General features: G+C 40.6%; 1 protein-coding gene across 1 annotated transcript in view; it reads right to left on the bottom strand.

Moving 5' to 3' along the window:
• The window catches only part of ACSM1 (acyl-CoA synthetase medium-chain family member 1), a 39595-nt gene that overhangs the window by 6356 nt on the left and 16740 nt on the right, over positions 1-16499 (bottom strand). The window contains exons 6-9 of the mRNA XM_008584813.1: positions 16027-16106; positions 13427-13550; positions 9502-9582; positions 8887-8988 (exon numbers count right to left, since the gene is read on the bottom strand). Coding sequence (XP_008583035.1) covers positions 8887-8988; positions 9502-9582; positions 13427-13550; positions 16027-16106 — 387 coding nt within the window. The remainder of the gene's footprint in view (positions 1-8886; positions 8989-9501; positions 9583-13426; positions 13551-16026; positions 16107-16499) is intronic.

Genomic DNA, 16499 nt, shown 5'->3' with positions numbered 1-16499 from the left:
CCTGAAAAAACATTTTAAAATCATTGAATCCCATCCCTTTTTGGATTCATTTCCAATTATTCTGATTATGTCAAGGAGACTCCTGGTTCGGTTGCTGACATGTTTGTAAAAGCTCTGGAAGTACCAAGAGGAAGATAAGCTTCAGGGTCAGAGCTTTCAGCAGGAAGAACTTTTTAAAAACATAGTTATGTTTATAATTGCCTTCTGTTTCTGGCAGTGATACTGTTTTTTATTCTGATACTAGATGAACTTTAAAAAAACAAATCTAAAGTAAAATAATGAGTCGACTGAAAGAGAAATATAGACTAAGTAATATTGAGGGTACACAGATGCGGCACAAAATAGTAGATGTAGACATGAATGGCAGAAATTTAGGAACCACTACGCCAAGGGGCACCATAATGTCCCACCCGCATTCATGTACCACTTAAACTGCTGTCGAACGCAGTGTTCTGTGCTTTGATACAGTCGACCTGACACACTCCTGTGGATAGTCTTCTCTCAAGGGAATGAATTTTCCTGATGTCAACCATCTCAGGTAGGGCTCGAGGCTGGACCTTGGAAGATGGGCCACACACATCCAGGGAAGGAATTCTTGTCTCTGTCTGGGCCTGAATTTCTTGAAGGTGAAGTCTACAGATCTTAGAAAAGCTCCCGAATGGTAGGGAAAAGTATCTTGTCTACCACACAGAGATGGTCAGAGTCCACATTTATTACGTGGCGGTTGACAAAGTCCACAAAGGCACTCAGGTAAGTTCTCAACCTTGGCTTTTTAAAAAAAATGCTATTGGGAATTGATGTCAGGAAAATGGCATACTACAAAACTCCAAGCTCTGTTCTCCCACAGATACATCGAAACAAACAACCAGAAGCTAACTGAACTCACTTCGTAGCTTCTCTGGAAAACAGTCAAAGGTTTACAACAACCCAGAAAGTGCTCAATCAAGAAAAAGCCATAATCAAAATGGTAGGAAAGTTTTGTGGCATTTTTACTGACCCTTGCCCCACTGTTTGTCCAGCAGGGCAGTCTTGGTCTTGAGCAGGTGGCTACTCAGTTCTCAGTCTCCTCACCTTCCCCAACTGGAGGGAGCAGAGCAGATCTTATTTGCAAATTACTGTGTGTAACTGTTGTATCCTGTCTGGGGGATTCCTGAAGGACTGATGCAAGGTACTTGTGTCACATAACTCAGAATGGAGGTGTGAAAGCAGCAGGCATTATTCATAAAAGCTACAAGACAGACTATAAAACTGAGGTCCTGGGGACAAGAGATTATTGGTGGAGATATACAATAGACCAGTGAGGCCTGGAGGAGAGGCTGGGGTGAGACTCTTCGAAAAATTGGGATATTTAAAATAGCTGTGTATATATGGAAATTTAGAAAATCGTGCACATGCCTAGGCAAGATGCATGCTCAGAAAAGTCCTGAGAAGACCTCAAGCTTTCACCTTGGCTGGTCTCTGGGTTTAGAGCAAGCTTAAGTGGTGAAGGAGTGTCCAGCCCAGAGTCAATCTGCAAAGACTAGGAGAGGAGTTTCTCTCTTTTTGTGGGGTTTTTGTTTGTTTATTTGTTCATTTCAGCTCTTGGCATTCGAGGAAATTTCTTCCAAAACATTAGCTGAACATGAGTTGACAGATCAGAGACTTCAGTGATCACACCCAATAAGGAATAGTCTTTGCAAAAAGAGTTTGGAAAAGTCTCAAGACAATTGGACTACTATAGCCTCCAAAAATCCAAAGGGGAAAAAAAGAAACCTCTTGGGAAAGGGATGAATCTGATTTTCAGAGATATCACGATATAATACTAATAGACTCAATTTTCAACAACAGCAACAGCGCCAAAAATCCAAAGGGGAAAAAAAGAAACCTCTTGGGAAAGGGATGAATCTGATTTTCAGAGTTATCACATTATAATACTAATAGACTCAATTTTCAACAACAGCAACAGCGAAATTACAGGCATACAAAAAACCCTAGGAAAACATGGTTCACTCAAAGCAACAAAGTTAATTGACAGAAACCGTCCCTGAGGAACCCAGACATTGGACTTCCTAGACAAATAATTTAAAACAAATGTGTTAAATATGCTCAAAGAGCTAAAATGATAGATGGACAAACTGAGAATATCAACAGAGAGAGACATTGTAAAAAAGAACCAAACAGAAATTCTGGAGATAAAAAGTATATTAACTGAAATTAAAAATTTAATAGAGTGTTCAATATCATATTTGAGCAGACAGAAGAAAGAATCAGGGAATTGAAGATAAAGCAATTAAAATAACGTAGTCTGGGGAGCAAAAAAGAATAAAGAAAAGTGAACAGACCCTTAGGGACTTGTGGGACACCATCAAGCAGATCAGGTATGCATTATATAAGCTGCAGAAGGAGGGAAGAAAGAGAAAGAAGCAGAGACTTTATTCAAAAGAAATAATGAAAGAAACTTTTCATATCTGAGGAAAGACATGAGTATTCAAATGCAAGAAGATCAACAAACTCCAAGTAGGATAAACCTGAGACCCACACTGAGACTCATAATCAAACTGTTGGAAGCCAAAGGGAAAAAGAGAATCTTGAAAATAGCAAGAGAGAAGTGACTCATCACATAACATGAATCCTCAAAAAGATTATCAGCCAATTCTCATCAGAAATCTTGGAGGCCAAAGGCCGTGGGATGATATATTTACAGTGCTGAAAGAAAAAAAGAAGAAAAGACATCTTTCAACCAAGAATTCTATATCCTACAAACTGTTCTTCAAAAATGAAGGAGAAATTGAGACATTTCCAGATAAACAAAAGTTGATGGAGTTCGTTACCACTAGATCCACCCTACAAAATGGTAAAGACACTCCTTCAGGTTAAAATGAAAGGACACTAGATATTAACTCAAAGCCATATGAAGATATAAAAATTCCTGAAAAGGTAAATGGATGGAAAAATTTAAAGCTAGTATTATTGTAATTTTGGTTGATATCTCCACTTTTTATTTTCTATAGGATTTAAAAGTAAAATGCATAAAATAATTATAAATCTGTTATCGGGCACACAATGTATGACAATTTAATTGTAACATTGACAACATAGAGGGGGAATGGAACTGAACAGAAGTGGAGTTTTTGTATGCAATTGAAGTTAAGTAGGTATCAATTCAAATTAGGTTGTTATAACTTTAGGATGTTATAAGTAATTACCATGGTAATCATGAAAAAAAAATCTACAGAATATAAACAAAAGGAAATTAGATGGGAAACAGAATGTGCTACTACCAAAAATAAACTAAACACAAAAGAAGACAATAATGAGAGAAATGAGGGACAAAAAAGCTTTAAGACACACAGAAGACAAATAGAAAAATGGCAGTAGTCAGTACTTATCACTACTTGCTTTAAATGTAGATAGATTAAACTCTCCAATTCAAAGGCAGAGATTGGGTAAATGGATAATAAAACATGATTCAACTATTTGTTGTCTATAAGAGACTCATTTCAGATTTAAAGACACAAATACATTGAAAGTGAAAAGATGAAAAATATATTCCCTATAAATAGTAATCAAAAGAGATCTGGGATTGTGATACTAATTCCAGACAAAATAGGCTTTAAGTCAAAAACTTTTGCAAGAGACAAAGAAGAATGTTATATATTAATAAAAGGGTCAATTCACTAAGAAGATATAACAAATATATATATTTGTTACACACAAACACACATATATTCAACAAACATCAGAGCCACAAGATATATGAAGCAAGCATAGCATTAATTGAAGGGGGAAATATACAGTTTTACAGTAATAGTTAAGGACTCCAATATACCACTTCTAATAATGGATAAAAAAAATCAGGCAGAAAATCAATAAGGAAATAGAAGACTTGAACATTAACCAAATGCACCTAGCAGACATGTACAGAACGCTCTACTCAACAACAGCAGAATAAACATTTTTCTCAAGTGCACATGGAACATTCTTCAGGATGAAACATATATTAGACCACAAAAGAACTATTAATAAATTTTAAAAGATTTAAAAATCATACAAGTATCTTATTCAATCACATAAAATGAAATTAGAAATCAATAACAGAAGGAAAAGTGGAAAATTTACAAATATGTGGAAAATTAAACAGCATGTTCTTTTTTTTTTTTGTCTTTTTTTGTGTCCGGCAACGGACCGCAACCCTCAGTGTCGCGCCCGCACCGGACCGGGACCGGCAACGGGATCGCAACCCTCGGCGCTGCGCCCGCCCCTCGCTCAGCCAGTGAGCGGGAACCGGTCTGTATGTGGGATCCGAACCCTTGGCGGGAGCGCCGCCGCACTTCCCAAGCGGCGCACTGTAGCAGTGCGCCACCGGGCCGGCCCCTAAACAGCATGTTCTTAATCAACCAAGAGGTAAAAGAAGAAATCACAAGGGAAATTAGAAATTACCTTGAGATAAATGAAATAAGAAACACAATATGCCCAAACTTATAGGTCCCAGCAAATGCAGTGCTAAGAGGGAAATGTACACACATTCTTCCCTAGTCTTCCCGAGTCTTCAGGCTGCTATCACAAAATACCATAAACTGGGTGGCTATAAACAACAGAAATTTATTTCTCACACTTCTGGAGGCTGGGAAGTCCATGACAAAGGCACCAGCAAATTTGGTGCCTCGTTAGGGCTCACTTCCTGGTTCGTAGATGGTTTTTGTCTTGTTGTGTCCTCACATGGGGAAGGAAGGAGGGAACTATATGGAGTTTCTATTATGGGGGCACTAATCCCATTCAAGAGGACTCTTATGACATAATCAACTCCCAAAGTCTCCCACCTCCAAATACTATTACATTGGGGGTTAGGATTTTAACATACGATTTTTGGAGAGACACAAATATTCAGTCTTTAGCATATACATTAAAAAGTTCTCAAGCCGGGCCGGCCCGGTGGCGCACTGCTATAGTGCACCGCTTGGGAGTGTGGTGGCGCAGAGGGTTCGGATCCCACATACAGACTGGTTCCCGCTCACTGGCTGAGCGAGGCTCGGGAGCAACACCGAGGGTTGCAATCCCGTTGCCGGTCCCGGTCCGGTACGGGGGCAACACTGAGGGTTGCGATCCGTTGCCAGACACGGAAAAAGACAAAAAAAAAAAAAAGTTCTCAAGCCAATAACTTTACACCTTAAGGACCTAGAATATGGAGAGCAAACTAAACCCAAATCTAGCAGAAGAAGGAAATAGAGATTAGAGCTCATATAAATAAAATAGAAAATAGAGAAAACAAAACCAGAAGTTGTTTCTTTGACAATATCAACAAAATTGACAAATCATTAGCTGGACTGATTAAGAAAAAAAGAGAGGATTCAAATTACTAAAATTAGAAATGTGAGGACATTACTAGCAATTTTACATACATAAAAAAGATTGTAAGAGAATACTATAAACAATTATATGTCAAAAGATTAGATAACCTAGATGAAATGGAAAAATTACTAGAAACACACAATCTACCAAAAATGAATCACAAAGAAACAGAAATCTGAAAAAATCAATAAATAGTAAAGAGATTGAATTAGTATTCAAAACCTCCCAACAAAGAAAAGGCCTGAGCCGGATAGCTTCACTGATGAATTTTACCAAATACTTAAAGAATTAACACCAATCCTTCTCAACTCTCAAAAAACTGAAGAGGATAGCAATAAATAGTAAAGAGATTGAATTAGTATTCAAAACCTCCCAACAAAGAAAAGGCCTGAGCTGGATAGCTTCACTGATGAATTTTACCAAATACTTAAAGAATTAACACCAATCCTTCTCAACTCTCAAAAAACTGAAGAGGATAGAAAACTTTCTAACTCAATCTAAAAAGCCAGAATTACCCTGACACCAAAACCAGGCAAAGAAGAAAGAAGAGAACTGCAGACCAATATGTCTTATAAATACTTATGCAAAAATCTCAATATAATACAAGCAAATCAAATTCAGAAACGTATTAAAAGGTTTATACACCATGGCCAAGTGGAATTTATTCCTGTTTCAACGTGTGAAAAGGAAACATATTGAACAACATCAATAAAATGAAGGGGAAAAAGGCCCATGACTGTCTCAATTGGTGCAGAAAAAGCATTTGACAAAACTCAACAACCTTTCATGATAAAAACATTAAATAGACTAGGAAGCTTCCTCAGTATGATAAGGCTATATGTAAAAAAACCACAGCTAATATCGTCAGTGGTGAAAGACTGAAAGATTTTCTCTTAAGATGAGAAACAAAACAACAATGTCCACTTTCACCACTTCTATATAACATAATATTGGAATTTTTAGCTAGACCAATTAGGCAAGAAAAAGAAATGAGGCATCCAAATTGGAAATGAAGACATAAAATTATCTCTGCTTGCAGACAATGTGATCTTATATACAGAAAACCCTAAGAATTCTGCACACTCAAAAGATTGTTAGAACTAATAAACAAATTCAGCAAAGTTGCAGTAAACAGAATCAATACATAAAAAATAACTTGCATTTCAATACACTAAGAATTAATAATCCAAAAAGGAAATTAAACAAAATTTCATTTACAATAGCATCAAAAAGAATACAATACCAGTAATAAGTTTAATCAAGAAGTAAAAAAACTTGTGCACCAAAAACTATAAAACATTCATGAAACTAAAGAGGATATAAATAAATGGAAAGACATCTTATATTCATTGATTAGACACTTAATATTGAAGATGACAGTGCTGACCAAAACTACAGATTCAATGCAATTCCTATAAAAATCCCAATGGCTTTTTTGTAGAAATAGACAAACCCATCCTAAAATACATGTAGAATCTCAAAGGACCCCAAATAGCCAAATCAATCTATAAAAAGGAGAAGAAACTTGGAGGACTCACACTTCCTGATTTCAAAACTTACTACAAAGCTATGGTAATCAAAACAGTTTGGTACTGGCATAAAAGATAAACATGTAGGCCTTTGGAATAGAATAAAGAACCTTGAAAGAAATCCTCACATGTATTGTCAATTGATTTTAGATGAAGGTGCCAAGACCATTCCACGGGGAAAGGACAGCCTTTTCAACAAATGGTTCCGGGAAACTTGGATGTCCACTTGTAAAGAATAAAGTTACCTTACACCACATACAAAAATAGACTAAAAATAGATCAAAAACCTGGTAGTACACATGTAAAGTAGTTCAGCCACTGTGTAAAACAATTTGGCAGTTCCTTGAAAAATTAAACATAGAATTCCCATATAATCTAGCAATTTCATTTCCAAGTATATACCCCAAAGAAGTGGAAGCCATGACTAGAACAGATACTTGAAAACCAATGTTCATAGGCAGCATTATTCGCAATAGCCAAAAGGTGGAAACAACCCAAATGTCCACCAAGAGATGACTAGATACACAAAATTTTATATATACGTGCAATAGAATATTACTCAGACTTAAAAAGGAATGACATTTTGTTACATGCTGCAATGTGGGTGAATCTTAAAAACATTATTCTAAGTGAGATAAGCCAGTCATAAAAGGGCAAATGTATGATTCCACTTATATGAGATACCTAAAACAGGCAAATTCATGGAGACAAAAAGTAGATTAGAGGTTATCAGGTGCTGGGGGTAGAGGGAGTGGGATGTTATTGCTTAACTGTGCAAAATTTATGTGTAGGGTGGTGAAAATTTTTCTGGAGATGGATAATAGTGATGGTAACACAACATCATGAAATTGCTTAATGCCTTGAATTGTACACTCAAAAATGGTGAGCAGAGTAAATTTTATGTTGTTTTACCTCAACAAAAAAGAAAAAAATCAAAAAATCCTCAGTGGAGGAGTGTCGACATCTCATTGTAATGAAAGCATGTGAAATTGGAGACATAGGTGTAGGTATATGTGAGGACTTCGTGGAAAAATAAAATGTGTCATGCACAACAAAAAAAATGCCAGTACTTTGGATGACTTCATTTCAGTTTAACCAGAATCTATGGGCTTGGACCCAAGAATCAATATTTTCTTAAATCTTTTTAAAAGATTCCAATGTGCAGGAAGCTTTGAACACACATATATGAGTATAATATATATTATGTTACTCCACGGTTGATTTTTTTTTTAATCCAACCTTAAAGGTGTGCTGCTGTGAATTCAGGCTAAGGTCTGCTATTATTTCCTTTTGGGCAGTAGCATCATAGGAGCAGCAGCGCCCCCTGGAGGCCACAGTGCGAAGACAGCGGTGACACCAGGAGAGCTTCCAGTGAAAGTGTCTTTGGAGAAAGGAGATGGAGTCTGAGATCGATTTCAGGGTCTGGTCACTTTTCCATGGCCAGTCTTGGAAGCTAAGAATGTCCTCTTTGTGGCCACTACTAATCTGGGAGGCCTAGGATTTGTTTGATCAAGAGTTTCAGTAGTTTTCCTTATAGCCTGTCCCAGTTTTATGTAATTCCTGAATTTCTCATTTAGGGTTTGGGACCCAAAAGATATGGATTTGGATCCTGGACCTGCCACTTACTTGGCATACAAAAGATACATAATTTGCAGTTTTTCCCTCTGTAAAGTAGAAATAATAGCACTCCATGTGGGCTCAGCGAGGATTTGTTTCCACCTGTTTGTTGGTGGGATGCTATTGTTTGAACTCAGTCAAAGCCTATATTCTTAACTACAGGAGATCATTGGAACCTGGTGGTGGTTCTGGTGGTTCAGAAGCCCATCTTCTTTCTACCCCATCAGTCAGCGCATAAGTCCCAGATAGTTTAGGACAGGAGGGATGTGGGAACACCCTGTGAGCTTTGAGTTTAATTAAAATAGGCTTCATTAAGTTAGAGCACATAATGGACTATCTGAGGAAGACTTAAAATGCAGATCTCCCTGCAGGGATTCTTGGGCCGGGATGGGGGCAGATGGGGTGTCATTACCTCATAGCACATGAAGACTCCTATGGGCTTGGTGGGCTTGATCCTGATGCCAAGGTTTCCTTCTGTGTTGGGCGGCAGGATGTTGCCCTTGTCGTCGATGATCTGGAGCAAGAGGCCTGTGAATCCCACCCGCAGGACTCCTCAGACCTTCTGCTCCACCCAAGCATTGCCTGCCTCATTCACAGGACATCAGTGAAGATGAATGGGGTTAGTGATGGAGGAATGGGTCAGAAAGTAGAATAGAACTGTCAAAAGTCTTTGAAATCAGCAGTTGTAAAACCCAAATCAAGGGTCTGTTTGTTTTATGTGTGTAGACATCACCGATGTGTCTTCAAACTAGAACACGCTGATCAAGGAAAATGAAAAGCACCAGCTGGTAGAGCTGCCAGTGCTACCTCCAGGTGTTCTTTCCCAGTCATTGTGTGTGATGCCTTCGGCTACCCTAGTGCCCATGATAATACAGTTCTCAACTGAAGTCTCCATAGGAAACCCAAGAAAAGATAGGAAGAAAGAGCAAGGACCACTAAGTCAGGGAATGGTGGCTGGTTCTGCCATCTGGTGTCACACAATGATTCAACCCCTAACTTCTCCCTGCCAAAGCCCTTAAGACCAGACCTGCATGTCAAAAGGTGCGACGGCCTTCCCCATGGAACCTGGCTTGACCTTCATTCCCCGGAGGACACCGCAGCATATTCCCTGTTCACAAAAGAAGGAGGATTGGGGTTGGCCATGGAGTTCAGGCTCAGCTGACAGCAGCAAGAGTCACACACAGCCTCCCCTGCTCATGGATGTCATTTGATGCTGCACAAAGAGCCCTTGTGGGGAAGCTGGAAGGCCTGGATCCCAGGCTCAAGGTGTTGACCCAACTCTACTCAGCAGACTTTGCTGCACTCAACATGGGCTGGGCAAGAGCTAGATGTGGGGTCTACAGAGTCCAGTGGGGTGACAGAGAATGAGGAAAAGGAGTAACTCCTGGGGCGTGGGCATACAATGTAGGGTATGCAGTATCCACTGACTTTGCTGCACTCAACATGGGCTGGGCAAGAGCTAGATGTGGGGTCTACAGAGTCCAGTGCGGTGACAGAGAATGAGGAAAAGGAGTAACTCCTGGGGCGTGGGCATACAATGTAGGGTATGCAGTATCCACTGTATGCCAGGCATATGCCAGTTCACTAGGGGAAGGCCACGAGTCTACTTAGCAAATACTTGGGGTCCTTGAACAGTGATAGGAATCTGCCTCAACTCTGTCTCAGGCTGTGCTGGGATGGTTTAGATGGTTCAGCTGTTCTCTCTGCTACACCTGAGCCATCCCCATATTTCTTCCTGATGAACTTTACACCTCCTTTATGGTTCTCTCAAATATGGTTCTCTCATTTTTTCCATAGCTGAGTACTTTACAGTCAGACAGACCAGGTTTGAATCTTGACTCCACCACACACTAACTGTGTGTCAATTAATCTCCCTTGATCTCCTCCTCCATCAAAGGGGGATAATGTGACACTTACCTCTCAGAATGATTGCAAGTGTCAGGAAAACTGCACGGCATGAGGAACGCACCAATGAACGACAACTTTAGCTATCAGTCAGACCCCAAGAAAAGTCAGTTGAAAGATTCTCCTTCTACAGTATTTCCTTCTACTTCTATCATAGCCTATAAGGCATTATAATTATTTTTGCTAGTCTATTTCCCTCGCTAGATAGCGAGCATCTTGAGAGTAGAAATTGTTCCATTCAAGTCTGTTCTTCCAGTGTCTGGCACACTACCTAGCTAAAAACAATACTAGGGGCCGGCCCGGTGGCGCACTGCTACAGTGTGCCGCTTGAGAGCGTGGCGGTGCTCCCGCCGAGGGTTCGGATCCCACATACAGACTGGTTCCCGCTCACTGGCTGAGCGAGGTGCGGGTGCAACACTGAGGGTTGCGATCCCGTTGCCGGTCCCGGTCCGGTATGGGTGTGACACTGAGGGTTGCGATCCGCTGCCGGACACACACACACAAAAAAACAATACTGACCACAGTAACTGCAATGTGAGCATGTGCTATGGGCAAAACACTGGACAGATCTTTAGATATGTCCTTTCATTTACCTTATCCCAATCTGGCAAGGTTGGCATTGTAAATTCCATTGTAGAGATGGAAAAGCTGAGACTGGGGGAGCTTTAGTGATAGGCCTATGGTCTTGTAATGGCAGAACTGAGACTTGAACCTGGGTCTGAGCTCATGGGAAAGGAAGCTCTTTCCAGTCTTCCATATCACTACTCACATTGTAGGTATGTGAAAAATGTTGCACAGATGAGTGAATAGGTGTGAAAGTGCTTTGAGAAATGAAGCACTGTGTACTGTTGCAAATAGTTGATGCAAAGGAACTAGAGCCATGGTATAGCATGTTGTTCTTCCAGCTCTCCTCTTTGCTCAATCTAAACTGGAAGCCATTCAAGCACAGGCTCAGAATCTTAACATTACCCAAGCTTGGAAATGAATCAACTAACTGAATTTTTCCTTCCTTCCTTCCTTCCTTCCTTCCTTCCTTCTTTCCTTCCTTCCTTCCTTCCTTCCTGCCTGCCTGCCTGCCTGCCAGACAAGTGTATGGATTGGAACTAAAACAGTCATTTTGTTATAGGGCCTGAGATGGCAGTCACCCCTCTGTTAGCTCAGGAGATGGTTACTGGGGAGGTGGGGGAAAGTGGTACTGCCCAGCATCAGAAAAGAATCGACAATGTGTTGGAAGAGAGACATCCACCTCCACTATCATCAATGAAGTCCCTGATGCTCAAGACTTGCGTAATACTCTAAATGTCCTGCCCACCTGGCACTAAGTGACTCTCTGAGATCACACTCTGCGTATGTTTGTGTGAGTGTACGTGTTTAGTGTATGCAGAAAGTCTCTGTCCCATAATCAAACCTGTGTATTGTCCTCTTAAACATCCAGAAATGAATTTCTGGAGCCAGCTCCCACCTGCCTCTGTGTGTTACCACCATAGGTGGGATGGGACACTTGCTGGCGATGGTCTCCATGTTACTAGAGAGAGCCTCTTATCCCACCACCCATCCTGAACTCCTCTGAGCTAATGATCATATAGAAGGTAAGCAAAATTTCCTTAGACTTCTTTTTGAGTTTTTGTTCGACAGTTTTGAGCAGAATGGTCTCTCAAAGAATTGAAAAGCTTTAAGTTATCTTTTGCACAGATCAGTTTGGGGAAGATTAGCCTAGAACCCTGGAAATTCAAGCAATTCTGTACACACAGTGGGGCCTTGGCACACACGTGTGGCATGATTCTATTTATCTGTTGAACTCAGTGGCAGAGCACATCTGACTGGCCCTGAAGGAACCTGTCTACTTACCGTTTCTGACTGTCCATAGATCTCATGGAGTACAAGGCCCGTCTGTTTTTTCCACTGCTCCAAATCCTCGGGCAGCAGGGCCTCCCCACCAGTGCAGCAGTGCTCCAGGGTGGGGAACCTGAGACTTAGGAGAAGGCAATGTGTCAGGCCATGGACACTCCACTCCAGCTCAGTGCATTCAGAGTTCACAGGTTTGTCATCCAGATAATTCATCCTCTGCTTCCTCACTTTCTTATTTGTCTTCTGGACATTTTATGGATGGTCAAGGCCAAGTGGATGACACTCACTTCCTGTCAGTCCCTGTTAACTTTTCTGGCAGGGGGTGGGTGTGTTTGTGAGGCTATTGGGTTAAGTCAGGGAATTTTAATTAAATTTGGATGTTGATATATCAAGAGGGATAGGAGTGTGTTTATCAGAACTCACCTTAAGGAAGCATTCTATGTGGTTAAGAGGGATATTTTTAGAAACCATAAAGGGGTGAGGGACACAACCCCAAGGGACACACTAGGGTGACAATAGAACTATACCACCTTTACAGATGCTGGGTCATGCTAACTATAAGGTTTTTGCATTTCTGAGTAGGAAATGAAAGTTAGAGGTTGGAAATAAATTGCTCAGGATGTTAGGGAAGGTTAGGGAAAAGACAGGAGGGGGGCACAGGAAGCAGCCCTGAGAGAAGGAATTTCAGATCTCTCTGNGTATGTTTGTGTGAGTGTACGTGTTTAGTGTATGCAGAAAGTCTCTGTCCCATAATCAAACCTGTGTATTGTCCTCTTAAACATCCAGAAATGAATTTCTGGAGCCAGCTCCCACCTGCCTCTGTGTGTTACCACCATAGGTGGGATGGGACACTTGCTGGCGATGGTCTCCATGTTACTAGAGAGAGCCTCTTATCCCACCACCCATCCTGAACTCCTCTGAGCTAATGATCATATAGAAGGTAAGCAAAATTTCCTTAGACTTCTTTTTGAGTTTTTGTTCGACAGTTTTGAGCAGAATGGTCTCTCAAAGAATTGAAAAGCTTTAAGTTATCTTTTGCACAGATCAGTTTGGGGAAGATTAGCCTAGAACCCTGGAAATTCAAGCAATTCTGTACACACAGTGGGGCCTTGGCACACACGTGTGGCATGATTCTATTTATCTGTTGAACTCAGTGGCAGAGCACATCTGACTGGCCCTGAAGGAACCTGTCTACTTACCGTTTCTGACTGTCCATAGATCTCATGGAGTACAAGGCCCGTCTGTTTTTTCCACTGCTCCAAATCCTCGGGCAGCAGGGCCTCCCCACCAGTGCAGCAGTGCTCCAGGGTGGGGAACCTGAGACTTAGGAGAAGGCAATGTGTCAGGCCATGGACACTCCACTCCAGCTCAGTGCATTCAGAGTTCACAGGTTTGTCATCCAGATAATTCATCCTCTGCTTCCTCACTTTCTTATTTGTCTTCTGGACATTTTATGGATGGTCAAGGCCAAGTGGATGACACTCACTTCCTGTCAGTCCCTGTTAACTTTTCTGGCAGGGGGTGGGTGTGTTTGTGAGGCTATTGGGTTAAGTCAGGGAATTTTAATTAAATTTGGATGTTGATATATCAAGAGGGATAGGAGTGTGTTTATCAGAACTCACCTTAAGGAAGCATTCTATGTGGTTAAGAGGGATATTTTTAGAAACCATAAAGGGGTGAGGGACACAACCCCAAGGGACACACTAGGGTGACAATAGAACTATACCACCTTTACAGATGCTGGGTCATGCTAACTATAGGGTTTTTGCATTTCTGAGTAGGAAATGAAAGTTAGAGGTTGGAAATAAATTGCTCAGGATGTTAGGGAAGGTTAGGCTGAGTGTGACACACTAGGGTGACAATAGAACTATACCACCTTTACAGATGCTGGGTCATGCTAACTATAAGGTTTTTGCATTTCTGAGTAGGAAATGAAAGTTAGAGGTTGGAAATAAATTGCTCAGGATGTTAGGGAAGGTTAGGCTGAGTGTGGGAAAAGACAGGAGGGGGGCACAGGAAGCAGCCCTGAGAGAAGGAATTTCAGATCTCTCTGAAGAGAGAAGTGTCTGATATGAACATTGCACTGGGTGGCTAGGTACGTCATGAGGTGAAAACTCTTTCCATCATTTTCCCCATGAGGTCTTCCTAAATAGTACAAAACAATCATAAAATAATGATTAAATTCCCTAAATAAAATGAGGGAAGTGATTGAGGTTTGATCCACCTGGCATGGGACTGAGCCTGGCCAGCTCTTGGGGATGAGGGAGGTAGCAACAGCTGGAACACCTTCCCACCCTCATCAGCCTCTCCTGTACATACAGAGTCAAGAGTGATGAGCAGGGGGGCTAGTTCCACTGAGGGTGTCTTCCTCATCCTTCTGGAGCTTTACCCAAAGTGCATAAAGTGGACAAAGTCTCAGGTGGCATCATTAATTATGCCCTGATAAAATTTCTACTGGGTTTGGACAAAGGCCATCATCCTCAGAATGTTGCAAAAACATGTAATATGAGATTGGAAATACAGATGGAAACAGAATCCAGTGAGACAGAGGCTTCATGAATAAAATCAAGTTTTAATTCAGAGTTTGGTTTGTGAGGGTAGTCATTAAACTCCTCAATATTTTAAACTCTATGTCTAAACTGTGTTAGCTCTGATTTTTTAAGTAGCCATTTCAATTTCAGAGTCTCTAAAAGATACATAAGTGGCCAAAGAGGTCCAAAGAACAGATTTCAGTTTAGCTAAAAATTAACCCTCAAACACAGAGAAATGCAAAAATAAACTGTAGTAAGATAGCACTGCACATCCATCAGATTAACAAAAATGAATAACTCTGACAATAACAAATGTTGACAAGGATGCGGAACAATGCAAATTCTCCTACTATGCTAGTGGGAGCATCAATTGGTTTAATACTTTGAAAAATATTGTGGCTGCATGTATTGCCACTTTGACCTAGTAATTCCTCTACTAGAAGCACTTTATAGAAATGTGTGCTTGTAAGCACCAGGGTATGTATACCAGAGTTCAAGGCAGCATTAATCACCAACAGTACCAAAGTGAAAACTACCCGAATGTCCATGGCAGGACTGATAAAAAGTGTGGTATTTTCATAAAATGGGATATTATACAGTGATGAAAATAAACTACAGTAATATGCAACAATATGGACATGTCTTAGAAAGATAATATTGAAAAAAGAAGCCAGGTATTATAGAATAATGCATGATTACACATATAATGCTCAAAAACATATAAAATGGAATTATTTCCTTGTGGATATTTTCTTTGGAAACAAACTATAAAGGAAAGTAAGGAAGTGAAATCCATACATGTCAAGAAAGTGATTTCCTTTATGGGAGATGGGGAGGCATATGGAGGTTCCTGAGGTGCTGGCAATGTTCTATTTTTGTGACTTGGATGAGTAGTTACAGAAGCATTTTCTTCTTGTCAATTCATTACTCGGTAAATTTGTCTTATGTGCTTTTCTGTATGCTTGTTTCACAATAAAAAATTTTAAAAAAGAATAAAACGCAATGATGTAAGGCTCATTGAGTCACTGGGTCATGATTTAATTTACCATGATTTAATGAAACCACAATGATGTAAGGCTCTTTCAAGTTACTGGGTCATGATTTAGTTTAATTAATTAGAAAGGATTGTAATTATCACCACGACACTTACACGCACGCACACACACACACAACCTTCAAAGAAACAGAGGAAAAATAGCAGAGCATAATGCATCAGATTCCTTAAAATCTTACCCAAAGACTGTTGTTACCAGCCACTTCTACCATACCTGGAGACATTCTGCTGCAGAATCATTCGAAATACAGATGGTGCAGCAAGGATTTGGGTGATGGGGTATTTGAAGAATGTCTGGAAAGTGAGGAGGAAAGGAATTTTGTTGTTAAAGGTTTAAAATATTGGCCAATTACGCACTGCTACAGTGCACCGCTTGGGAAGCGCGGCGGTGCTCCCGCCGACGGTTTGGATCCCACATACAGACTGGCGGCTCACTGGCTGAGCGAGGTGCGGGAGCAACACCGAGGGTTGCGATCCCGTTGCCGGTCCCGGTCCGGTACGGGCGCGACACTGAGGGTTGCGATCCATTGCCGGTCACGAAAAAAAGACAAAAAGGACAATAAAATAAAATAAAATAAAATAAAATATTAGCCAATTATTAGCATTTTAGTTCTGATCTCCCCTCTGGAAGAGCTCATTTATTCATTTGTTAATTCTTTCAATATAGATCTATTGAGCATGAATTTG

Source organism: Galeopterus variegatus, unplaced genomic scaffold (genome assembly GCF_000696425.1).
Source record: "Galeopterus variegatus unplaced genomic scaffold, G_variegatus-3.0.2 Scaffold3380, whole genome shotgun sequence".
Classification (NCBI taxonomy): Eukaryota; Metazoa; Chordata; class Mammalia; order Dermoptera; family Cynocephalidae; genus Galeopterus; species Galeopterus variegatus.
Note: the sequence above shows the minus strand (reverse complement) of the source record. Positions and strands in the feature narration are given on the sequence as shown.